The sequence below is a fragment of the Neolamprologus brichardi genome, chromosome 3, assembly GCF_056152115.1.
Source record: "Neolamprologus brichardi isolate AB-2024 chromosome 3, ASM5615211v1, whole genome shotgun sequence".
Lineage (NCBI taxonomy): Eukaryota > Metazoa > Chordata > Actinopteri > Cichliformes > Cichlidae > Neolamprologus > Neolamprologus brichardi.
In genome coordinates this window covers 28,603,149-28,629,736 of record NC_142106.1, presented here as the reverse complement: position 1 = coordinate 28,629,736, position 26,588 = coordinate 28,603,149, and the positions used below count along the sequence as shown (strand labels likewise).

Below are 26,588 nucleotides of genomic sequence, written 5' to 3'. Positions count from 1 at the left end.
TGACGACGTCATTTTTTACTACCTGCTTGGATCACTTGGAACCACAGTCGAGCAGTACTATTTTAGTACCTGGTACGGAGTACTATGGCCTAATGGAAAACCCTGAAAACTGTGGCAAGTCGATTTGACTAGGTACTAATGAAAAAGGCTTTTGTTTGTCAGTAGTCTGGCATCCACTGTTTTCAGGATATGTTTCAATTTTGTGTGATGGCAGATATGAAAGTCAAGGTCAAAATCACACAAAATGCTCTTGTTGCTAATGTGGCTACCATAAGCTCAGTGTCAATGTCACTGTTCCCTTAAGACCTCACAGACAACAACACCGGGAATTATTATACAGGACATATCTGTAATCTAAGAATTGAGTGCACAAGTTTGTATTAATTTGGGATTTTCTGTAATATACACAGCGTCAAAAGTCTCAAAACTCACTGAAATCTTTTACTAAGGGGTTCTGAAAGCTCTAGAATCTCTTTTAACCTGACTAGGCCAAGTGATGTTAACTTCTTGTTAGTGATCATGATTTACTTCAACTGGTTTTTTCTCCTTGCAGCATAAAACAGATTTGTTTGATAGCATTCATTGCATTGACCAATACTTAGAATAATGGAAAAGTCCAAGGAATCCAGTGAAGATCTAGGTAGAAGAACTGTAGATTTACATGAGTTTGGAAGCTCTCTTTGAGCCATTTCTTAACAACTGCAGATTCCAAGATTATCAGTTCAAATGACTGTTTGTAAGTACAAGTTATTCTGATGTGTGACTATGTTGCCAAGGTGCAGAAGAAGACCAAAGGAGCAGGGTGCTGACCAAGAAAGAAGCACCTTCTCCATAATCAACAGCTTCAAACTCAACTTAAATTTGCCTTCTGGAAAAACCTTTTATGATCAAACGAGACAAAGACTGCATTAACTGGCTACAATGACGAAAGGATGGAGGAGTAAAGGTGAGACTGTAAAACTTATAAACGCTGTACCAGCTGCCAAGCATGGTGGTGGCGGCATCATGCTTGGGGGATTGTTTTGCTGCCAGTTGTTCTGGTACATTGCATGGAATGATGAAGAAGGAGGACTGCCTTCAAATTATACAAATTCACCTCGAATCAACAGCTAGATGTCTGAAACTTGGATATCGTGTGCAAATACACATTAAAGCTTCTGGAATGGCCTTCCCAAAGCTTAGATGTCAACCCTGCTGAAAATGTGTGGACTAAAACCTAAAGACTGGGTCCGTCCCAGGAAACAAACCATTTTAAAATCTACCATTTCTGCCATGAAAGAAGTCAGCTAGACTCATGCCAAAAGGTGTACATTGCTAACAGACATTTATTTGAGCCTGTCTTGATTAGATCCAAAAAAATCTGAAATAAACTCAAATGTGTTCACGTATTTCACAGAGGAAAGAATTCAAATAAATCATTAAAGGTCCCAAATTATCATGCCATCAGTGCTTATGATGTGTGTATGTAAACTGTGACTGGAGTTGGCGTGACTTGGTGGAGAGGCGATCTATGATTAGAAACCCCTAAACTGCTTTCTGTCTATGACAAAACAAATGGGGTGTTCCAGAGACTTATTCATGCACACTCTATTGATGCTGGTACACGGTGTGGACATGGTGCACCTGCTGCGGCTTAGCTATTAGAGTGGGTACAGCAATACACAGTAGTGTGCGTTGGCTAAGAGATGTGGGGAACATTCAAAGACAGAGAAAGAATGACTCAGACTTGTTATTTTTTCTTTGATGTTGTTGTTACATTTTCTAGAAATGAAACTCTGCCTGACCTCAAGTTCAGTTTCGACAGCACATTTTTAGTTTTTTAAAACTCATTCTGTACTTTTATCATCACTTTCTCTTTACTTCTACACTTTCGTTTGGGACCTTTTGGAAAACCCCTGGGCGACTCCTATTGGTCACCCAGCCTCATGTTGGGAACCCCTCCTCTTCCTCAACACATCAAAATTTGTGCACTTTGTTTCTTCCCATCCTCATAGCGGCCATGTGCTTCCGGGGTGGCTCACCACAACATTTTAGCTGCCTCTTGCCTCTGTCATCACTTTTATCACACTTCTGTTGGTGTGAAACTTTCTTCTTCTTCTCCTTCTTCTCCTGCCACCCCAAAAAAATGTCTCTTAACTGTCAGCTACCCGCCACCCCAGATGCCATATTTAGGATACAAATGTGAAGAGATGACAGCGTTGTAAAATGGTGCCCGTGCTGAGATTATAATTAACATTTCCAACCTACATCACTCTCCCTCCCACTTCTCCTATGCTCCCCCACCACTCCCCCCCATTCACTCACTCCTGTGTAATAAATGGGCAAAAATGCAAGAAGAAAGGAGAGAAGGGGAGAAGGAAAAGAAAAGGGAGATGGAGGAGGAGGAGGAGAAGGAGGAGGAGAGAGATAGAGTGTGTGTGTGTGTGTGTGTGTGTGAGAGAGAGAGAGAGAGAGGGAGAGAAGAGGGTGACCAAACGGAGGGAGGAGGGAGGGGGAAACGGCGTATGCTTGTATACAACCCTGATTTCCATTTTTTTCCCAACTCGTAATGTATTTAATTCAAGTGAAACGTAATCATGACGTGTCGTGTCATTAATCTCCTCGCCGCCTCTCCCGTAAGTACACTGAGTCTTTACTTTCAACATATATCCTATATCTTCATTTATCTTCTTACATTTTATTTACCACTATGTTTACATATATGCACTTTTATGCGTGCTGGCACGAAACACCGGCGACGAAACATTTCCAAAATTGTTTAATTTACTGCGACTGTTGTTGCCTCTTTTTTCTCTCTCTTCTTCTTCTTCTGTCACGGGCAACACGCGGGATAATGGCCAACATAGTTGTTGATGTGTTTTATTTCACTCCGCTTTTTCACATTTATTTATTTATTTCATTGGCAGCTTTGGCTGTGTGTGTGCGCGCGCGTGCTCGCATGCGAGTGATTGGCACGAGGCATGCATGCATGTATGTATGTATGTATACATGTAACCGCGCGCTTCGGACCACTTTACGTGTGTGTCATGTATGTAAGCCGGTGTATGTGCGCGCGTGGCCGACAAGCATGTAGCAGTCGGAGCTCCGCTTATAAGCGGTGACATGACAAAAAAAAAAGAAAAGAAAAAAAGCGGAGAAATGCACTGTTTTCCCTCATAACTGAGGAAATACTCGGTGTAACAGTTAAACCAAGTCGACTCGAACAGTCAGCACGAGATGAAATGCGACTTAAAAATGCTCGCAAGTGCACGAAAAGTCACTCGGAGGTTTATTTTTGTTTAAAAATTGAACACAACTTCAGCTAAGTAGTTGTGCAAGCTAGCTCTTAATTTTTGTTTTTATCCGCGCGAGCAGTTTGGTAATTTGGCAGCTCTTCTTTAACCTCTCTGAAAAAGAACGGCGTCTTTCTTCTTCTTCTTTTTTAAGTAGGTTATATTTTTATTATTTATTATATATGTGTATTTTTTTTTAAAGAAGAGCCAAGTTCTCTGTGCGTAACGGAGGATTTCGATAAGCCGCGGACATATTGTCCAAGCGTAAAAGTGGATTTTTGCATGTTAGCAAGTTGATTTACAAAGCGTAATTTGTAGGTAGATGCGATTAGCTTGACTAATTCTTTTGTTGGACACACATTAGGCATTGTGTTGTGCGTTGTTTCCGAGAGAAGCACCGCCACTTTTCGTGTGGGATACGCGCAAAAAAAGAGAAAAGACTGTTTAACGGTGCTTTATAAACCTTATACTTTCGGCCACCTTTTACTACAATGTTTACTACAACCCGTTTAGTTGTCCTAACGTTACCTCAGCGCTCAGAAAGTAGCATAGCAAGTGTGGCAATACATACAATGTTGGGGCCGTGTGCGTGCAAAACGCGTGTCGCCAGATTGTGTTCAGTAAAGAGAAGTTACCGGTTTTCGTCCAAAAATGTGCGTTTTTGGACTCGATGGCTCTTTTTTTGAGGGGGGTGAGGGGGGCACTGATGTCGGTGGTAGATTGGCAGAGAGGGATTCAAGATGAAATCCATGATGGCACTTTTTCCCCCCTCCCGTCCTCTCCTTGCTCGCTCACTCGTCTTTTTCCCCTCCCTTAATCTTTTGTATAGAAAATTTAGGAACAAAATGGAGCAGGGGAGAGAGAGCGATAGATAGGCTGACATGACACACACACGCCACCCTCCGACTTCTCCGACTACCCTGCATCCCCCGTGTTCATGATTTTTAATCGCATTTTTTCTTTTGGTTGTTGTTTTTGTTTCTATTTGGAAGCGGGATTGTGCGCGGACACCATCTGCGGGCAGGGTTAATTTGATTTTAGTGTGTGTGAGGGGGTGTTTATTAGTGCATTGTTTGTTGATGGTTATTTATTTCATTAATGTGCCTCTAATTGAGATGGCCGCGAGAGAGAAGAGAGAGGGGGGAAAGGAACGTACTGAAAATGGTTGCACGTTATTGACGCACATCACAGGGGCGAGGAGGAAATTCCTCTTGAGATAAGGCGCAGACGTGTCATCTGGGTTGACCAAAGACACTCCCGTCGCCTTTTTCTATATCCAATGGAATATGTTTAGGGATCCTGAAATGCCCTATTTTTTTTTTTTTCATATCTACCCAAAATGTCACACTCTTGAGAGCCTGTGCACAGTGGAAGTAGGTTGACATTGCTTGCGTGTCCTAAAATGAGGCATGTTTTTGGAGGGTTTGGCATTTTTCAAGACGGTTTTATGCACATTAACTTTCATAATCCCTCTACGAAAAAGAAAAAAAGAAAAGAAAGCTGAGACAATTAGAAAAGAAATGACTTCACTCCAAATCCCTGTTTTTCTTTGGATCATCGCCTGCAAGAGTGACTTTTGGCAACAACACGCTACTTTTCCTTATCCAGGCTTGATCAAAAACTAATAACGCAAGCATTTTTAAAAAAAATGATTACTCTGTTAGTAAAAAAAGCCTCCCCTGCCTCTCTACAGGTTGTTTGCCATTAGATATAAGGTGCGATTTCATGTCAAACCCTTGGCAGATACTCATCTGCAACCAGCTGTACTAATGAATATAAAACACTGGCCCCATGTTAAAAAGGCTCTAATGGTTTTTGCTTCATTCAAACCTCTGTCTGCTTGTTGTGTTCAAATAGTATCCACCTCCTCCTCCACCTCCTCTGTCACCCTCAATGCCGCCTACTTCCCATCTTTGTACATACTGTACTGTACTTGAAGGGGCACATCCACCCCATCCAGGTGGCTCTTGGGAAAGAGATTGTATGTGAGGGGAGAATGAGACAGAGGGAGAGAGAGTAAAAGGGAAAGGAGTGTAGCACCAATCAAGGCTTCTGATTGATATAATTGGGTCATTAGTGCGCTGCGGGAGAGGCACCTGCTTGCCCTCAGTTAGGGAGAATCTACTGCATTGTGACATTTTGAGACTGTTGAGAGTTCTGCTAGGCTGCTCGGGATTAGAGTGTATTTAGAGCATTAGGGTCTTACTTAAATAGTCTGCCACTTTTTGTCGCTCGCATTTAGTTTGGAAGACCAGCTCTGAAATCAGCGCTTGCAGCAGAGGCGTACAGGTAGACGGTGCGAATAAAAAACAAAAAAAATCAAACACGACGATTTGATAAGCAAAACATTTTTCCAACTTTCCATTAGTGGCAGTCCCGTGTCTGCGCTTTTCAGCCAGGTGTGCGATGTTATGAAAGCAAGCAGTATTTGAATTTCTCCCTCAAGTCTTTTTTAAAGTTACAATACAACTCTTTTTGTGTTTTTTGGTTGCATTTTATTTGACCTGCTGAGTGCAGCACGACAGATGCCTCCCCAGATGAAAAACCCAAAGTGTGAACTATTTTGGCCTCAATTTAATCTGAAAACATTCTGGACACCGCATCAAAGCACTTTATATTGTAACCTGAAGACTGTGCAATAGAGAGAGAACCCCAGCAGTTCCCAGTGAGCAAGTACTCGGCGACTGTGGGGAAGAAGACATAAAGTCATTGTTGGAGTGCATCCTCACTTTTCAGCTCACATCCCCTGCAAAAAAAAAAATAGAAATAAAATGTTACATTCCAGCCTATACATAGAGTCAGGGAGCCCTTGAGTGCAATCAGTTACCCTGAATTACACCAGGATGTGTTGATTTAAGTACTGGCACCTCCCATTTATATGTGTCTTTATAAAATATAGTGCAACTGAGTGTGTTTCAAACAAGATGTTCCTAAGAAAGAGAACACATGCTCTGCAAATTTCCCCAGGGTGAAGAAAGAATGAAGCCATTACTATTATACACTTACCCTTTTCCCCCCCACACTAAAGCTGTTTTAGGTATCTGATATATATACATAAATACCCCAGGGAGGTCACAGTGAGTGGTGAGCATCCCTGAGGGGGTCGAAAGTAGTGTGTTGCTTAAGGACACTAAAGTGGAAGGGGCGTCATTCATGGAAGAAAGGTTTCTGAACCTTTTCCCAGACAGTAGGGAGAAAATTGATCAGGTGGATGTTTGTTTCACCTGCAGGATTGTCTCCAACCTAACAACTGATCCTCGGTGTGCACACATAAGCCTTTTAGGAAGAACGCGTACAACCACACACATGCTCCAACCAATTCTTCTTTTAAAGCGTCAGTCTCGTAATCCCGAGTCAGACGAGTCATTCAGCACCCCCCTTCCCCCTCCACTCACTGGTTTTAGGCACGGCGCGGCCTGTATGAGTTGGAGCGAGACTCTTGTTTTCTCTGCCGAGATGCTTTCCGGTGTTCGGGATTCGCCCGCTCGGGTCTGGCACTGCAACGTTGCCTCCCAGTTCGAGCATCAGCTCGTGTTCTCTCGCTAGAGGAGTAATTCATTCAAAAAGAGAAGAAGCAGGAGCTCGAGAGGGGATGGTGCATTAGAGGAGGAGAGGTTAGACAGGAAGAAGCAAAAAGGAGTAAGGTTGTGAGAAGTGGAACATAAAACACATCAGTGAGGCAGGAAATGCTGGCTCAAGCTGGACTTTGCGCAGATGAAAGACGGTAAAAGTTGGGACGCTTCCTTTTAATGTAACTTTTTCTTCAACTCTGCTAAAGTACCTTTCGAATAAGGTCAACGGCGTAACAGATGCGAGCCATTCGATCGCCATTTCACTTGCGTTCTGCGATCAAAGCGATACACATGAAGTAGCATTTTTCCCTGTGTAAGCAATCTGCAACACTCATCTTTAACGGTCGGTGGCGGAGACTGCGCGGGAGATGTTCACCCTTATCATTGTTGAAGCTGAAGATGAGGGAAGAGCGAGAGTGCGAGGCAGGCAAAGTTGAAGCGAAGCCGGCGGTGGGGAGGGAGGAGGTGGTAGTGGTGGTTCAGGGAAAGGTGAAGTAAAGGAAATGAATACCGGCTGTGGGGAAGTTCGCCACGTGACCACGCGATAAAAACCACAGGGCCAAATTATACTGTACCGCACAGGGAGCGGGCTCCCCTCACTTCCTCTCGCTCTCATCTTCTCTTTTTCACACACTTAGTTTTTTTTTCCCCGCTTCCTTGTGGTCAGTCTCTCATACACCCACTTATCCCCAAAGGACACCTCACCTCGCGCTGGCTTCATCACATGAGAGTGAAAGTAATGCAGCGGGAAGAAAGATGCACTTGTAGGGATTCACAGAAATACACACACAGACTACGAGCACAGTCCTTACTTTATGCCTTAAGGCCGGTGCCTGAGACCTTGAAGATGTCTATTTTTAGGTACGTGGAGGAGGACTTAATTTTCAAACAACACAAAGGTCGCTGTTGCTATAGATCACTGGTTCCCAAACTGAGAGCGAGATCCCCAAGGGGTCACAAGGGGTCAAGGAGAGCAGAGCATACACTCAGATTTATTCTAAATCTTTTGACATTTACCTCCACAGGCTGATAGGAAATGAATGAAGGGATCATTGTAAGTCAGGCTTAATTACACAAACTGTGACGAGGCATTCAAAGTACTGTTTAGCTTCATGAGGCTACAAATCACAATACACAAGCCCTCCTTATATACAACCTATGATACATTAACACTACTTATTATGAAGCTGTATAACACTTCTATCCCACACACACGGGTACCATTATGAACACTAGGTGAAAGGTGTTCACACCCTGATATATATTTACAATAACAACATGTATCTCTCATGTGCATGTGCAAACCTGCACTGACTGCCTTCACAATAAAACTCTGCCACTTCAGTGGATATTTACACAGTGACACCCCCGATCCCCACCCCCACCTAAAAGAAAAAAAAACAAAAAACTTGTCTGAACATATTGTGCAAATTTCCCTCAGCCAGTATTTACCAGGGATGTAACGTATGATTCAGCCGCATTGTTATGCACTTCTTGTGATCTGAGTCAAGGAGTAGTTATCAGTATTTAAACAGTGCAGTTTAAAAAAACAAAACAAAACATAGTGACCCTGATGATAAAAAAAACCCCTCATTTCCAGTCAAGGCAATTCAGGACCCACAAAGCTGCATTTCAATTGCTGGAATGTCAACTTTGGGACGCTTTAAAGCTGGCGTCATCTTGCGAATTACTGTGTCATTACACTCCTACTCATGCACTGCAAATTTCAGGATCAGGGGAAAAAAGAAATGGAAAAAACAGGAAAAGCCAGTGAAAGTGCAGGAAAATCCAGTTTGTATCGAAGGGATGGGAAAATCCATTATGTGTTGCATATCAGCAGTCAACTATAGCTCCGGGCCTGAGAAGTGGAACAAATGCTTAAGTGCGTTTAACGTGGAGCCTTTGTAACGGCCCGCAGGCCGTGGCTGCGACAGGAAACCAGGTTGCTCAGAAACCCTGCGTTTCACTCCATTTGTGATCTCAGCAAACGCTTTCATGAGCAATTTAGGGTTTCAGCGGTTCGCTTTTTAATGATGATGTCATGATGTCTATTTTGTAAATTGTGATCACATTTAGGCGATAAATCAGGGCCTGATTAAATGTGTGGCTATCCTGTGATTGACAAGCTGCTAGCATGTATATCTACAGTGGCTCTTAAGCCTCTTTTCCACTAGTACCTGCTCAGCTAAACTCAACTTGGTTTTTTCATTAGGTGGTAGTTATGGGTACTCTGCACTTTATTAGCGCTTACTCTGACCGTTTTCCAAGTGACCTGAGTCAAGTTGAAAAAGTGATGTCAGAAGACCGCATGCCACTGATTGGCCCACAAATGAGGTCACTGAGTGAGTCATGAGAGCAAATCTTTCGCAAGACTCAAACCCGGCAACGGCTGTTGGGCAATGGCCTCACACCGACTTGGCTCTTTCTTTTACCCTGAGTCTGACAAAAAGCCAAAGTGCATGAAGCAGGTGTACCATCGCCTCGACCTCCTCCATTGTTGTATTGTCTTTAGATTGCATGCAAACAGCGTCACTGGACCTTTGGGTTGCCTTGCTATAACGACCCCGCCCACATAGAGGTGGTAATGGAAAACGACCAAAACCTCATTGAGTAGAGTCTAGTTGAGCCGTGCAGGTGCTAGTGTAAAAGACAAAAATTATGCTACACTCATGGCTCCAGACCATTGTTTATATACAGTTTTTGTGTTTATCTAAAGCAAACCAGAAAGTTGTTTTGTAAAGTCTATAGCACTGATTCCCAAAGTATGGGCCAAGGCCCCCTGTTGGGCTGCAAAGGTACTGCAGGTGGGCTGCAGTATTAACAGAAGCTCAGTTTAAAATGAGTATGTATTATTGTGTATAGCCAACAGCCCGTGTTGTTCATGTGGTTTGAATGAAAGTTTCAAGAAAATCCATCACTTTCTCTTGTATTTTGATAAGAGTGAAGATTTAAGATTGGGTGAGACCCCATTTTCTGGTTTGCAAGTGGGCCACAACACTCTTGACTTTAGGAATGGCTGGTCTGTAATATCATTGTGAATCTCCTACGTGGATCACATTACCTAATATTAAATATTCATTAGCATGACGCACATTTAAAATCAGATTATTACCCCTCCCCTTACAAAACTAAAACCACCCACCACACACACACGTAGGTGTCACATTTTTGTACGCTGCTCTCACCCTTGCTTTGAGTACCTACCCCAATCCATTTTATAGCTCGCCGTGTGTGTGTGTGTGGACACACTGGGAATGAGCAGCATTTGTGGATGATGTGAGAATGCCGTCTTCGGTGCGCTTCTTGCTTAATTTACACCTGCTTTTTATGTGTTTCTCCCCCACCTGATTCCAGCATGATTTCTTCCCCACTCCACCCTTTCCCCAAGTCACCCCCAGCCCCCTTTTCCCATGCATCCTCTGCTGCACCTTATCTCCCTCTTTCAATCTATCCAAATTTTCTTTATTGGCATGACAGGGCCGGTGGTTGGCGACAGCCACCGTCACGGTGGAACAATGCATTGTGATGGTGATATTCATATGATAATGCCATCAGACTTAATACTGCAGCAGATACATTTAGATAGCCACTCTCTCTCTCTCTTTTTCCTGCTTTTTATTCCTTCTCCCTTTCTGCACCCCCCCCCCCCCCTTCTCTGTCTGCATGTGTATTTCTGTGTTGACTTTCAAAATGGTTTTTAAATGTTGCTCTCTCTTCATGTTATGCCCCAGCCTGCCACTACCACTACTCTGATTTCTCTGCTATTCTCTGTTCTAGCGTGTCGCTTTCTCTTTTTTTGGTTTCTTTGCTTTTACCCTCAACACCATGTTGCCAATCAAATTAAATCATTTTCGTTCACATGGCTTCTGAGACTGTTTCTTTTTTTTTTAATGCTGCCCAGTTTGTAACTGCTCTGTCTATTTGTCTGTGTCTCCCTCTTTCTTTCTCTCTGTCTGCCTCCTTTCTCATTTTTTTTTCTTTGCTCTTCGCCATGTTGGCAGGGCCCAATCTACCAGCTGATATCAGCATTCCTTGGCACTCTGCCAACTGGCAACACTGCAGGAGAGAAAAAAGAGAGGAGAGAGAGAGAGGGGAGAGGGAGAGAATGAAAGAAAATTAGTGAATAATAGACGGAGGGAGGGAGGGAGGGAGGGAACGAGAGAATGAGAGGGGGATGGGAAGAAGTATGAATCAGGGAGAGAAAGAAAGACAGAAGGGAAAGGAATACGGTGAGAGAAAGAACAATAATGGTGGATTAAGAAAGGACTGTCTGTGTCTGTGTAAGAGTGTGTGTGTGTGTAAGTGTGTGTATTTATGTGATTGATATGGTGTGATATCCCTGTGAGTCATAGCTGAGCTAAAATGTCAACTGGCTACATGAGAATCTCTTTGTCATCAAGCCTCAGTAACTCACACACACACACACACACAAATACTCAAATCCATATAAACACATATGTGACCGTACCGCCATGTGAACAAAAATGTGGGTGACACACCTGCGAGCACAGATGTTCCATTGTTTTTGCCACAGTGATTTATGACCTTTTTGTTGTGTTGTGGGTGCTCAACTCCTGCAAAAATGATGGACAAAAACCAGCCACGGCGCACACATATTCGGTGGAAGTGAGGCGAAGTGCTGCGCTCTCAAAATATTTGGGCGTGTGAGCGTGCCCTGCCAAAATGCTTGTGCGTGTTCAATGCGCAGTATCACACTTCACGTTTCAGCTGACTCTGTTATCTGGGGTGACAGTCGCAGTACAGTCGAGACAACAGCAGCAGCGGGGGCAGCAGCAGAATAAGCTCACATATATAAATGACTTCAACAATTAAGCATGACTAAGCAATGTATGGGTGAATGCCACCACACCCAAACAGCAGATTTATTGTTCTGGCTAGGTGCATGCATACCATATGTGAGTGTGTGTGTGTTTGTGAGTGTGAGTGCGTCCGGGCCTGATTTAAGCAAAAAAAGCTGCTACTGTATGACTGTTCAGGAAGGGTGTGTGGGGAAGTCAAAACATTGCGCGCCCATCCTGTTTGGGACAGTCCGTGTCCTGTAGTGGTGCCCTTAACTCCTAAACACACACACACACTAATGCACGTTCACACTTCAGATAATCATCCCATATGTGCTAACAGTATGCCAGCATGTACGCTGAACACATGCAGGAGGCAGAACAGGTGCACACCTGTTACACATTCAATGCGCACACCAATGCAGGCTGAGGAGCAAGTGACGATCAAATACAGATTTTCTTCGTAGTAAACATGCACGTGCATTAAAATGTATTGTTGAGTGTGCATTTGGTGCTGAATCTGTTCAAAGGGTCTTAGTGTAAATAGCTTTTAATCCTGTTTGGCAAAACTCTGCTACCTGCAGTTCATCGCTGGATATTTCAAAAGCATTACGCTGATACTATTATTCCTAATTTACCTAAAGTCTTTAGTTAGATAATTGTCTTAACATGCTTTTAAAAAAAAGGCTGGGAACAACTTCAAATGCAGCAATTGTTAGATTTTTGGTTGCAAATAATTTTCTGAGCTTTCTTTTTGTCCTCAGACAATTACAAGAGGAGACTGCCACAGGACTGTGTCCCCCCTCAGTAGAGACACTAAAGAATGGCATAACATCACACACAATGCTGGTAGGACTTTTTTTCTATTTTCCTATATTCGCATGCATCAACACATACAGACTCATACCCTCGAAGTTTGTGCAGTTTTTAAAATCTGGCCAAGGTTGTGCTACAAAAGCTAATTATGCACAACATGCAAATTTAACCTTTTCTTGAGGTTTTTAACTTTTAACTCCTTCTTAAGTCGCTGGTTGCCGCTCATTATCTGTCTCTCTCCCTCTCTTTGTGTTTTTTACTGATAGAGGATGGATTCTCCACCGGAGTGTGTGTTGTCTCTTTCTTGTGAGCAGACCCAGTCGCCCCCAACGCTGCCATCTCTAGACCACAGCCCCCAGACCTCCTCTCCTCACACTCAGCTCTCTCTCCCCGATAGCCCTGTTGTCTTGCCCATTCACAGCTCCGAACCTTCCCCCCAGAGCCCGGACACTGCGCCTTATTTCCCCCTCTCTCCGTTCCCCCTCCACGAGGGTAATAACAGCAATCACCATGATGTTGATGAAGAAGATGACGAGGAAGGGCTGGATGGAGTACCTCCATCCCCAACGCCGGCAGTGGCTTTGTTCCCAGGAGGGGGACAAGAAGCTGGATGCAGCCCCTGTTTGGACTCCTCTCCGCCAGATACACCATCAGCACCATTACTCGGGTGTGGTGCCCTGGAGCTGGCCTTGTCTTCAGGACAGAGTGGGAACTGTAGTGATGAACTAGACCTCCAGCTGTTCCAGAAGGATACTGTTACCAGGGCCACACCTGGAGTTGGAGGGGCCTCTTCGGGGCCTGCACTCAGGTATCCCTGTCATGTATGTGGAAAGAGATTCAGATTCCAAAGTATTTTGTCTCTTCATGCACGAGCTCACAGTCTGGACAGAGACCGGCGAGCTTCAGCTCTGTATAGGACTGGGCTCCCTTCAGCTCCACTAAAGCAGCACCTCAAAATCCAGCAGAACCACAAAGACCTAATTCCGAATCACAGAAGTCACCCAAACCAGCGTTTACTGCCTGGGGCTCTCATCCAGCATCTCACAGAAGATGATGAAGTCAATGGTGAGGTCAAAGGTCTCGATGATGGACTACAGACAGACCAGAACCCCAGTTTTTTACTGGATGATAGCACACCCTTGACCCCTCCGCTGACAGAGGACCCTGTGTCCGTGACCTCTCCCTATTCTTCAGCCACCGGGGAGGGCGTATCTGCTTCCATCACGCCTACATTTCGCTGCCATGCCTGCAAAGGAAAATTCCGAACAGCTTCAGAGTTGGCACGGCATGTACGCATTCTCCACAATCCATACAAATGCACTCTTTGTCCCTTTTCTGCCAGCCAAGAAGAAAGCCTGGCATCCCACTTACAGGAGTGCCACCCTTCTCCCGATGTACCTGCTCTTCCACCAGCTTACAGTTCGAGGCCCATCATCGCAACCCCCGACACCCCAGTACCCACGCCGACCCACACGCCAGCCCCAACCCCGAGCAACCAGCTGACATCAGTTGCTGCAGTGGGTGGGTCCTCTTCACTGCCAGCATTTCGCTGTGAGACTTGTGGACAGCGATTTACGCAGTCATGGTTTCTGAAGGGACACATGCGAAAGCACAAGGACTCCTTGGACCATAAGTGCCAGGTATGTGGCCGTGGCTTCAAGGAGCCTTGGTTCCTCAAAAATCACATGAAAGTTCATCTCAACAAACTTGGCCTCAAGGCTGGACTGGGAAACCCTGGGGGACCAGGAAGTGCTGAGCAGCAGTCTAAAAGCTCCCTCAACGCCCTCTACTCCAGTCTCCTTCTGACTCAGCGAGGAGGTGGTGCCAGAGGAGGTCAGGGAAGAGCAGAGAGAGAAACTGGAGGCAGAATTGGGATGGGTTTGAGTAAGTCAGCCATCCTGGGCTATCTTGGTTTGCCTAGTGATGGCAGTGGGGCTAGCTGCATGGAGAGACTTCAAGCAGTGGCTCAAGTAGCAGAGATGGGAAACGGTGGTGGCAGTGGTACTGCAGGGGGAGCAGACTCGGGAAGAGGAGGGGGAACGACTAGAGCAGGGGGAACCGGGGAAACTCCAGCAACAGTTTCAGAAGGAGGAGATCAGGCAACTTGGTGGCAGCTGGTGGCTCGCAGCTTGGCGGTAGCTCAGCAACAAAGGCCTCATCAGCGAGGCCAGCAGCAAGGGCAACGAGGCCAAGGGCGGAGTTCAGTGATTACAGAGGTCGACCAAGTCAGAGCCTACCTTGGAGGCCTGGATCCTAGAGAAGAGACCGGAGGACCAGGAGGGCCATGGGAATGCCCAGATTGCGGAAAGCTGTTCCGCAGTCTACAGCAGGTGGTAGTTCATGCTCGAGTTCACACTCAGAGGCCCCAGAAAGGAGGTGGCAGCGAAGAGGAAGGGAGCAGTCATCATAGAGGAGTGGGGCTGGGAAGAGGAGGCAGCGGTGAAGTGAGACAAGAATCCCAGCTACACAGCGGTGGATCCCAACAAATGGCAGAACTGAGACAGGAATCAAAATTGATGGGTGGTGGATCACAACAAGCTGGAGGAGCTGCAGGGTTTCACTCTGTCATCTCAAGCTTCAAAGGTGTGACATGAGTGTTTTTTCCTAGTTCTTTGGTTTGTGTTTGTTTGCTAGCATATAAGAATACATTGTTTTTCAACTTCAACTTTCTATTGTCATTAGAATCTTAGCTGCTATCTTTACATTTTCCACTTTTTTTCCTTCTTCCCTACTTGCAGGAGAAAATGGGCTGACGACAGTCTCCTCCATACCTTCAGTTCCCACCAGGGAGCGAGTGCGTGGCAGAGGGATAAAAGACTGCCCCTACTGTGGCAAAGCCTTTCGCTCTTCACACCATCTCAAAGTGCACCTCAGAGTTCACACAGGTGAGATGCTGCTGTGAGTTTAACAAACCGTGTTTACTTTTTTAACCTTTATAAATCCCTGGAAAGGTTGCATTGAGCATCGTTGCTTTTCTAGAACTACAGTTTTTTCTTTTTCTTTTTTTTAAAGATTTTACCCCAGAGGCCTGGCCAGCGCTAATCATAGCCCTCTACTGCAGGCAACTGAGCTGCTCCACCGGAGCAACTCCAGCTTAAGTGCCTTGCTTGAGCGTATATTAACAGTAGTTTCTGGGGGGAAAAAATCAAGCCACTCCAGGGATTAAAAAGGGAAATTGCTCACTTCTCTTACTGGCCTCTAACATCGCTACTAGTAAACGGTACAAAAGAAAACCTTTTCATGTCTTCTTCACTAATTAAACAGTAATCCTCATGTCTCTATTTCGATTTGTATAATGCAAAATTTAGCTAAATGAAACTGGTGTGATTTGATGTCTTTTTTTTTAATAATCTATTTATTTTCATGGACACATATTTATTTCTTGTCAATTACATAAAAATACTAAATAATGCACAAATTAAATGCATGAAAAATTGCAGAGAATTCTCTGTCTTTGAAACAAGAATCTGTAACAAAAATCTTTAACATGCATCTTAAATACTGTAAAGAGAAAAAACATTTTAATAAACTTTTTTAGGACAAAAAGAAAAAAAAGAGGAAAAACTGAGTACAGGATTTCTGATAACCAACTAGTTGGACTTTAATGAAAGTTAGAATCTTGAACACCACTCACACTCATACTATTAATTAATGATCCATATTCATAAGCCTTTATCAGCATGAGTCATCGTCACTTTTCATTATTTGCCTTCAGGTGATGTATTTGATCAAAATTAAAACCCATCTCTCATTTTTTGCGATGCCACCTATCACTACTAACTGGAGAACTTCCCATAAAGACAGCAGCCAAAAAATGCACAGTGTGAAGTCTTTTTAAGAGTTGCCATCATCATTACTCATTTTATAGCTGAAAGGACTTATCTCAACGCGTTTATATTTTTCCCAATCATGCACTGCTCATTTTCTCATACACTACTGCCTCTGTTCCATCAAGTGATTATCACATGGTCAGTAATTAAAGCAAATGCATCAAATTATGATAATGCTCTCTTCAGAATCTCGTTTCCCATCGAGAGTTTTATCCCGTCTTTAGTGTTTGTTTCACCAACACAATCAAGTTGTTCCTGCATCTGTACGTGCGCCCGCGTTCCTGGACCAGTTTTTTCCTTTTTGACTCTTGGGAATAAGATCATTTACGTTTTTCATATGTTTAACGTTTCTTACTGTTAATGTTCAACATCATCCCCTTTATCTTTCCCAGCTGTGTAATTTTTAATGAGTAATGGAATACTGCCATCTTTCTTTAAAACATGTAACTGCACCTCTTACTCAGAACTGCTCAAATGACCTTTGAGCAGCTTATACTTGCTGCAATTTTGCAAAATACTTGCTTGCCATACTTATTTGCGATGTTACGATTTTGCAATAAGTGCTGTGGTGTTTAAGCATAGTGAAAGTACTTTTAACATATTTTAAAAATGATTGCATTTTTTGTGTATCTTTTACACATGAAACCATTTAGACTGCTGAAATTTGTCCTCACATCTGCATTTCACACAGAGTGTACCCATGAGATATTCCTCAATAAATAGGAGTGAGTGAAGCTGATTAAAAAATAAGAATTATTTGCAGGGAAATTTCATTTTAGTTGCCATAAAAAAAGTACAAGTATATATTGATATTGGAAAAAATCAATCTGACCTTGTTTTATTTGCAAAACTGGCTTTCCTGTAAAAAAAAACATGATTCGTTTATTGGCTTATGAACCGCTCTTTTAAGGTCCCACCACAACATTTCAGTCAGGTTGAGATCTTTACTTTGATTAGGCCACTGTAGCACCTTGAATTTTTATTTTCAGCATTTCTGTTGTAGATTTGCTGCTGTGCTTGGGATCTTTGTCATGTTGCAGGGCCCAGTTTGAAACAAGCTTTGACTATTAAACAGATGGTCTCACATTTGACTCTAGATTACTTTGGTATACAGAGGAGTTAATGGTCGACAAAATGACTGTAAGGTGCCCAGGTTCTGTGATTGCAAAACAAGCCCAAATGATCACTGTTTCACAACTGTGCTCAACAGTTTGTATGCTTGTGTTGCTTAGCAATAAGAGGCTTGTTCCTGGTAACTCTTCCAAATAAGCCATATTTGTTTAATCTTTTTTTAATTGTACTGCCATGAACTTTAATATTTAACATGCTAACTAAGGCCTGTAGAGTCAGAGATGCAGCTCTTAGGTCCTTTGCGGTTTGTTGGACAGTGTTGAATTGGGGTGAATTTGCAGAGACGTCCACTCCTGGGAAGATTGTGTCATTAACACACTCCTGAACCTGCCAGACCAGAAAACTGCTAAAAATTCTGCTTTCATAGAAATGCTCAGACTTGCTGATGATCATTTAATCAAGCATATTTGATTAGCAGCACCTGGGTACTACTTAAGTATTTAATTCCTATGGAAGTCTCAAGAGTATTCATAGTTTATTATGTGGCTTCAAGGACCTGTGAAAGCTTTCTTTTTTGCATGACTGTATATGTGTGTATAACAGGCAACTGTTTTTCAGGGTTAAAGGTGAGTACCATCAGGTTTCTACTGAAGAAAAAAAAACATCCTGTATGTGAAATCAAAATTGTGTATGCCATAAAATAGCTTATGGTATATGATATCATTAATACTAACACAAAGGTATTTACTAACTGTAATATAAAAATACTTAAAATCACCAGAATATTTTTTTTCCTTCTTACCCAGTGAACACCCATTTTGGGGCATTCATTTTGGAGCATCTAATGAGTCCCACTATTTTTTAAAAGATTTTTCTAGCTTTATTTTTACTGTTCTATAAATAAACTTTCTTCATCGTGTTTTCTCTAGGTGAGAGACCCTACAAATGCCCCCACTGTGACTATGCGGGTACTCAATCTGGCTCTCTGAAGTACCATCTCCAGCGGCACCACAGGGAGCAACGCAATGCCTTATCAGCTGCCTCAAATTCCTCCTCCTCTGGTCTCACCTCCACTATCAACAGTCTGACCTCTGGAACCTCTGGATTGGTCAAGCAGCGCCGATCTCAACCCAACCACTGCCCGGTCAACCGGGCTCCAACAGACAACCCCGCCTCTCGACCCACCCAGCAGTCCTGGCTCCTGGGACTTCCAGACCAGCGGGAGCATCGAAAGGCCTTAGCAGCTCTAAGGGATGTTGACCTAGAGACCCAGTACAGGTACCTGTCTGGAGTAATGGGCGCGCTTTACCAAGGTGGAATGGAAGGAGGCTGGATCAGGGAGTCTCCTCCACCAAAGGCACCTAAGGTGTCACGACGTAAGCCCCTTACTACAAGCCGAATGGTTCAAGCATCAAGTGACAAGGAAGTACCCGTGCCATCAACTCAGGAGGGTGGTTTTGAACCACTGGATCTGTCCCGTCGCACTTCACCTGGTCTTGGAGGGATGGAGGAGGATGGAGGCATGAGTGTAAGGGAAGGTGGTGAGGATGCCGTAGAGGATAGTTCAACAGGGGTCAAACTGAGCGAGTGTTTGTTTTGTCCTTTTCGAACATCATCAGCAGAGCTGATGGCCATGCATCTCCAGGTCAACCACACCAGTAAGTCCAGGCGCAAAAGAAGTTCTTTAGTGATCTTGGATGATGATGGAACCTCAAAGACCACAAGGCCAAGGATGGATCCCTCTGACCTCGACCCTCTGACAATATGGAGGCACGTAAGTGAGGCCGAGTCCCAGGCCTCCATGGGAGAATGGTCCTTAACTCAGTCCCAAACTCTTAATGGTCTCTCTGAGCACACAGCAGAACATCTGGGTAATGCTCTTGAACACCCAAACTCCATGTCCTCAGTGTCAAAGAATGTAACAGATGTTCCTGAACTCAAGGGCAAAATTGATGAAGAGAAAGATGAACAAGATGAAGAATTTGAAGAGAATTTGGAGAATAGCAGTCTGGAGGATTCACAAGACCAAGACCTGAGGATGTCCCTCGCTCTTTCACCAGCCCTGAGCTCTAACCACGTTGGAGGGGAGGAGGATAGAGTCTAAGGAGATTAAAATGTTTTCAATGACACCACTTAAATTGGAATGTTGGGTTTATTGTTTTCCAACAAATTTTGACAAAGAATTGAAGAAAGGGCAGAAAGTATTACATAGAGAGAAGTTGTTTATGGTTAATAATGTTTTGCCCTGTCATACCTTCATTTCTGGGCAGTCCTGAGGAGTCTTGACAAAGAGGAGAGCCACAGCTATGCTATTTCCTCTGTCATTATTTGTCTCCTTGACTTTAGGCTTTGTGGTCCACCACAAAATATGGTAAAATTCCTGTAAAAAGAAAGTGCATGGATGCATCTTTTCAGGATTTTGTCGGCCACATTTTCTATTTGTTTTTCAGACTTCACCAAAAGATGGGTGATTTTTACAATGATCTCCAATTTGATAATCGAAAGATCTAGGGCAAGGTCCTGCATCATTCTAGAGTCGTGCATTTATCCCACACTTATAATGGACTGGTAAATCCCAGACTACAACACTGACCATGCTGGAGCCAGCTGCGACTAGATGCTCTCCTGACGGACTGACCACTGAACAGCTTCAGGTTCCTCCTCAAACTACAACAAACAGACACGGAGGAAAGTTTAGTCTAAAAAAGTTTCAAGCTGCAAACCTCGGCTAAGCTATTCTTTATTAATTTAAGGCATGAGGCAACCGTTACAGGCCGTGTGCTTTCCTTCAAGTATGTATCACTGCCTTGTTTGTCAGAAAAGTGTTTCTTGATGACTGTGCTAAAGAAAAACAGAAAGTTTGTAATATTTTTGTTCATTTGTTTTCAGTTAGTGCCTGTTCATGTATGTCGTCGAGAGAGTCTCTGGTATCCTTGCCCATCGAGGCTCTGATAGATCGTTCATTTTATCTGAATATACAGTTTAAACGATTTAAGTACAATATATTTGTTAAAAGTGGTTCTAGGGTGTTGTGAATAGTTCAGTTGTAAAAGAAATGCTACATCATAGTGTAATGTCCTTGACACAGACTGTAGCTGTTTGTGGCTCAGCTTGAAAAGAACAAAAAAAAGTATGTGATATAATGTGAGGAAAGGTCAAAAGCTGAGCGCTTAAAAAGGAGGTCAGAGTTCAACATTCAGTGTTTACAATGGTAGCGGTTGTTGGTTGGGGATGCAAAGGCACCAACTGAACACAGAGCAAGAGTCTGTGTGAGGGCTGAAGGGGCGACGCTTGAGCTCCTGAATACAATCAACTGACACATTGTTTTGAAGAGACTACGACTGTGTCAAAAAAAAGGAAAATTTTAACTTTTTACAAGGTAGAGAACGACAAAGAAAGCAGTCTAGCTGCCAGACAAGACTAAATCTAAGAAACAAACTGTACTCTTGGGTTACGGTGTGTTTTAGATGAGTAGTTTCCCTCTCTTCTTCTTCTTTTTTTTGTTTTAATAAGAAAAGAAAAGACAATGGTAGGAGTAATTATTAAAACACTAACAAACGCATAGGCATCCCAGTAGAATATGTGTAGCTTTTGTAAAGACGGAAAAAAAAAAAAGCAGACTTTTGTTTATTTTCCTTTCAAGATGCTTACAGAAAAAGGTTATCAATATAGGTGATATTGATTATAATGTTTGTGAGCTAAGACTAGTTGGAATGTCTATACAGAGCACTGTGCAAGTTTTTTTTGAGTTCCCAAAGTAGTTGTTTTCATTTTGACTTTATCAATAGACCAAACGTTTTTTCAATGGCAGTTGTCACTTTCGGTTGTCATTTTTAAGTGTGTAAATGTGTGGTTTCAGTAGATTTACCCCATTGATTAGCAAAATCAGTCAGCTAGGTTGTCAGTGTATCAGATATTCGACCACTGAACTGGTGGTTAGGAAAAAAATGAAGTGCATTTTGTTTTTTATGTGGAAACATCCAGTAATCATTTCTTTATCCTTGTTTGAAGGTATATTTATGAATGTGAGGCATTAATATTCTCTTACACTGGTTAACAGCCTCTATTTATCTGCTAAGACTCAAATTGATGGGGTAATTTATGATTGTGACCACTCTTTAATGTGCATTAATGTGATTAAGTTCCCTTTTTAGAGCACCTTATGAGTTTTGTAGTGAAAGTCCCTTAGTGGTGTCTCCTTTAACAACTACTGTCAATGCCACCGTGCCTTCTGTTTCAAGCACTTCCTGGTATATTTTGTAAAACTCACCAAAAGCACTTAGCCTATATCGACACACTCTCTTTCCTCTTTCCTATTCCCCTTCAACACATCAGCCCATTCTCTTGATCATCTTCTCCTGTGTTCACCTCCTGATCCCTCTATTCTTGTGTTTTTGTTTTTATTATTTGCCATTTTTTCAGGCCCATTGGGCCTTAAACAAGGTCACTAGGCCTTATGTTCTAGCATGGCTAGACTCTTAAAAGAATGAACTACCTACCCTTAGACAAGTAAAAATTGTTGTAGAAGTAGGGTTAGAGAACTTCGGGTCATAATACTAACCCTTGGTAAACCAAAGCCCAAGTCTAAGACACATATACGTTGTGTTTAATCTCATGAGGTGCCAAAACATGTCTGATGTGACACTAAATCAAATACACTAGAGGAAACAAAATAATTCACCTTTTTCCTTTTACTCTCTCTTTTTCCCCTCATCATGCTTGCTCTCCCTCCATGTCCTGCTCTCATCTGTAAACAGTCTATCTCTAGCACCACTTGAAGGTGACGTGTACTATCTGGTATTGAGGCCTTTATTAGATTTTTATTTCAGTTTGTGTGGTGTTTGTTCAATGCCGTTGAGATGGAAAAATGCTCTTATAATGATAAGTATTATTGTTTTAGCATTATGGTTAAAAAAAAAAAAATCAAGAGAAATGTGTTGTTGAATGTTGTACAGATAGCATTAGAGATGTTGTGTTTTTTTAAGGAGAGCACAAACCCGAGCAATGGTCCCTCCAACTCCTCCCGCTGGCAGATGGGAATAAAATGGACTGCCAATCATCATAAAGGTCTAATGACAAAAAAATCCCAGAGCTGTGGCATGTTTTCAAAAGAAACAAAAGATTTGAATGTAAAAATGAAGCCAAGGCCTCATTATTTCCAAATTGATTGCAAAGAAACAAAAATCCACTTTGTACCTAAGCTAATCATTTTACTCTTTTGAAGGTGTAGTTTAGTAGGAGTAAGACAAACACACGCGTGGTTTGTAGTGACTTGATAACAAGGAAACCAGGATGTGCTTACCTGAAAACTGATGAATGCACATTTACATTCCAAGGATGCACAGTTGGTGTACCTAACATGTTTAGCAATTTCTATTTTTTCATACTTTGAACACCTTCCTACTGTTTTATTGAGGTGTAGCAGTTTTTCACGTGACGTCATACACACATTGCATGAAAGTTGTCTGCATATAGGATGTGATACAACCACTGGTAGCTACTGTTCCCAGACTGGTTGGCAAGTGGTTGCTGGAGGTTGCGAGTTGAAAGTGGTCTCAAAGAGAGTGGTATAACGTAGATTTTGTTGTTCTTGCTTTGGCCACTAACAAACTGCTGTGGTTGCCTGTAGTTTCTACACAAGTTGGTGAATTATTTGCAAACACTCGCAAACTGCTTCCTCAGTGGCATTAAACCTTGAAAAAAATTGCAACACAAACAGAGAATGTTCACCTTCAAAGTAAAAGCCAAGTAATTTTAAAAGATGTGGCTTTTGCTTTGAAGGCAAAAGTTTTACCACTGCTCTGAGAGTAGCTGGCAAGTGTGTGCAGATAAGTCAACATGTTCCTTGTAAACCGTGGGCGACTGCAGCAGTTTCTAGGAATAAAGGCTTTCACCAACTAGTCAGTGAATAAACATTTTTTGCTAGCAACTGGTGGTTGGCAGATGATCACAGCCTCATCTCTAGACCTGTGTGTCTGGGGCCTTAGTCACCCTGCAGTGTCACACATCCAAATAGCACACTAGTTAGCATCATGTTAGCCATCATGTTATTAGCAATGACATGACCGCAAAACATAAATAAGCTATATATGGTGTAAAAGAGAAAAAAAGACTTCTAAAAGCTAAGCTGCTATTGTGTCATCAGATATGTGCCTAGTTTGTGTAAGAAATAGTACTGCTGTTCAGTGAAATCAGTTATAATTAATGCATCGAGGAAGATGTTATCCACGGATGCTAACTGACCCTGGGTAATGCCTTGATATTTTAAACCAACAATGGCATCTTGTTGGGCAGTGTTTTGATCTAGAAAATAAAAAATATGGTTGTATATGTCCTCTGTCATTTATATAATCACTGTCAGAGTGCTGAACAACCACACGTAGTAAACACAAGGAAAGAAAACTGCTCATGCTAGCAATGCTAATGGTAGCTACAGGTTTTCCTTCTATTAAACTTGTTTAGTCTAAATTTAAAAGTACATTTAGCCAAATAGGAGACTACAAACAGTCCTACCTTTGTCTTGAGATACTAAGACATCAGAGCAGATTGACATGTTTAATATGTAACAGTTTATTTGCCAAAAGATTATTGAAGCAAAAAGAGTGTATAACATCCTGTCTTAGCTAGCTCGTCTATATTGTTACGGTTAAACTTTACTGTTAAGTTCAAACTGCTTGTTACCGAGTAGAGTCTGCCCTCTTTTCTTGTGGTATTTACCCTTGTCTGGTATTTATTCATTAGTTGCTTAAAAAATGTTCTCAAAGTTGATTATTGCCCTGAAGAAATAAGACATCATGTTTTGTGTATCAACAGCAACTACAAATTATGTTTTTAATTATACAGTTGTAAACTGTAATTCTGTAATAGCTATTAAGAATATTGTCAGATTTTTAAGGTGCATTCACAATTTTTCGAATAATTCACAATTAGAAATAGAGACAAAATCAGCTGACAATTTAACAAAGTATTCAAATGTTTCCAAGAAGATTGCTTGTGTTTGTCTGACTTCAGTTAAGTTTTTTGCCAAATAATTGTTAAAAAATCAGCGAATTTTTTGCACAATTTTCAATTTGCTCGCTTGTAATTTACAAATAGATGCGAAAACGGCACCTTATATCTTGATTGTGAATCAGAAAATTCTCCAGAAAGGATACATTTGTCATTTCAAAGGGTATTGTTCTTTTTTTTGTAATATGACAAATCTTTTGTGAGGTGAGGGGACCACGCTGGGTTTGGGCTCTTGTGTAGTTTACTGCCATTGCAGTGAGGGAAAACTGACCTAACATAGTAGTGACTAATATAACTTTGTGGACAGATAAAAAAATAAATAAAAATAAAACACATTAGAAATAAATAAACACAAAACAAATCCTGTCTCTCTCTCTTTTTTATACCTGTTCATTTAGGATGCAGTTGTTCTTTAAAGTGTGAAAACGCTCAGTGAGACAGCTTTATTTTGCATGTTTATCTGCATTCTATAAGAACGTGTTTGTGACTTCAGAATTTGAGATGTTGAGATGCTGCATCTGGTTGAAGTGGGTGAAATACAGAAAGCTTGAGCTTGTTGCAAAGGGAGCCCTCCTGTGGCCTCCTGGCTGATATTGAGGGGATTTAAACAGGCTTCCCTCAGTCTTGTAAGTCTTGACCTGTAAGCAGTTCATTTCTGCTTACAGGTCACAGAGATGTTTGCTTTAAAGACTCTGATAACTTAGCAAATCTAATGTTAGAGATCTATAAATGTATATTCATTAATTATGATTTAATTAGTATTTTACCGCAGTGGTTCCTAATCAAATTCTGCCTGTTTAAACTGAGTAGCAGGGGCAGCTAAGACTGAATTTTCCCTATTTCCCGACTAAGAAGATTTTAATTTATTTAACCTGTAAGCAGCACAGTTAGCGCTGGACTGGCATGTCCTGCTGGGAAATGAGAAATATTACTGTATATTCACAAAAGGACAGCAATGCAAAGTAATCTGAACATATAGGATCTGTTTGTTTTTGGGTCTTTTTTTTTATTCATTAAGCTTATCTTTATGGAAGTTTTTTCCCTTATTGAAAAAAACAAAACATTTTTTGCCGTCTATAAATAAAAAAAAATCTGGATTATCATCTCAAAATTTTTACTTCTTAACTTGAAATTTCAGGTTATTTTCTTATAAGTTTGACTTACCAAGTCAACATTTTGATTTACGTTGGGGGTTTTTGTTTTGTTTTGGGGTTTTGTTTTGTTTTTTTTACATTTTTTCCAGTGGCAGAAAGAAGCTTTTACAAAACTGTGATGTTTTTTGCATCATGCATATTCTGTCATCTGTGCTTGTGCTGCGTTTTCCCTTGATTGCATGTTAGCCTCTAATTTGGGCTCCTTTTGGCATTTAAGGCCTACTTACAGCACCCTAAATGTAGCGTGGGTTGCATGCGACCCAAATGTCAAGGCACCCCTGACATCTGGGCCAATAAGGGTTGACCTGTGGCTGAGTGTACACAGCCGCAGTCACCGTGAGTCAGCTGTGTCAGTCAAGGATGAGTGTGTGGCCCACATTTGAACTGCACATGTGGGTCATAACTGGTGCTGACATTTTCCTCTAGAAGGAGGACGTGGAAAACAAGGACCGCTGTAGTTATGTCAATGTCTTTGAGTACCTAATGTGTTCTAATAGTATTATTTGAACGTGGAAAGGGTTCTATTATTTACAGCAGGCACCAGGCCAGGTGCAGGCTAGGATCAAATGAGATACGTAATGACAACAGCACCATCAAGTGGAGACACTTGGCAGGGTTGAGCAGAAGGGAATCTGTTTTCTGTGCTTCTGTGTTTCCTCTTCCCTTATCCCTGACTCTAACCAGTTATGTCTGCTTACTCCCAAGCCTTAGAAAAAAAATAGGTAGCTCTTAAAATAGATTCAGAAATTCTAAACACCCTTTTTAAAGTTAAGTGGCCATGATCAGACATGACATTACATCAAATTAACATTTAAACACATACAACTGTAAGTTTAAGATTGTTTAAATAGAACCCCCGCCACCCACCCCCAGGCAGATCGACAGAAATACCAATGGTATTGACACTAAAGGTACTGGTATTGGATTGATACTTTGTTTCTGTTCTCTCAGTGTGTAGCCCACTGAATTGTGTTAGCCTATAGCACATTTAAACAACAGAAGTTGACCCAAAGTGGTTAAGAGACAGGGGAAAAAACCCACAGTTTCAAAACACACAAAGAGCTTA

The 26,588-nt window shown here is 42.1% G+C and overlaps 1 protein-coding gene across 1 annotated transcript; it reads left to right on the top strand.

Moving 5' to 3' along the window:
- The first annotated feature begins 2,425 nt into the window (after positions 1-2,425).
- On the top strand, positions 2,426-24,731 carry znf219 (zinc finger protein 219). The gene is made up of 5 exons (XM_006809189.3): positions 2,426-2,615; positions 12,408-12,492; positions 12,726-15,042; positions 15,198-15,344; positions 18,290-24,731. Exons 2-5 carry the CDS (start codon positions 12,487-12,489, stop codon positions 19,462-19,464), a joined length of 3,645 nt encoding a protein of 1,214 aa, XP_006809252.2. The 5' UTR covers positions 2,426-2,615; positions 12,408-12,486; the 3' UTR covers positions 19,465-24,731.
- Positions 24,732-26,588: the final 1,857 nt, after the last annotated feature.

What these genes read in the sequence shown, in the direction of transcription:
- znf219 (XM_006809189.3), top strand. An exon ending in TGTCATCTCAAGCTTCAAAG is followed by an intron (nt 15,043 to 15,197) that starts GTGTGACATGAG and finishes CCCTACTTGCAG; the next exon opens with GAGAAAATGGGCTGACGACA. An exon ending in GCACCTCAGAGTTCACACAG is followed by an intron (nt 15,345 to 18,289) that starts GTGAGATGCTGC and finishes TGTTTTCTCTAG; the next exon opens with GTGAGAGACCCTACAAATGC.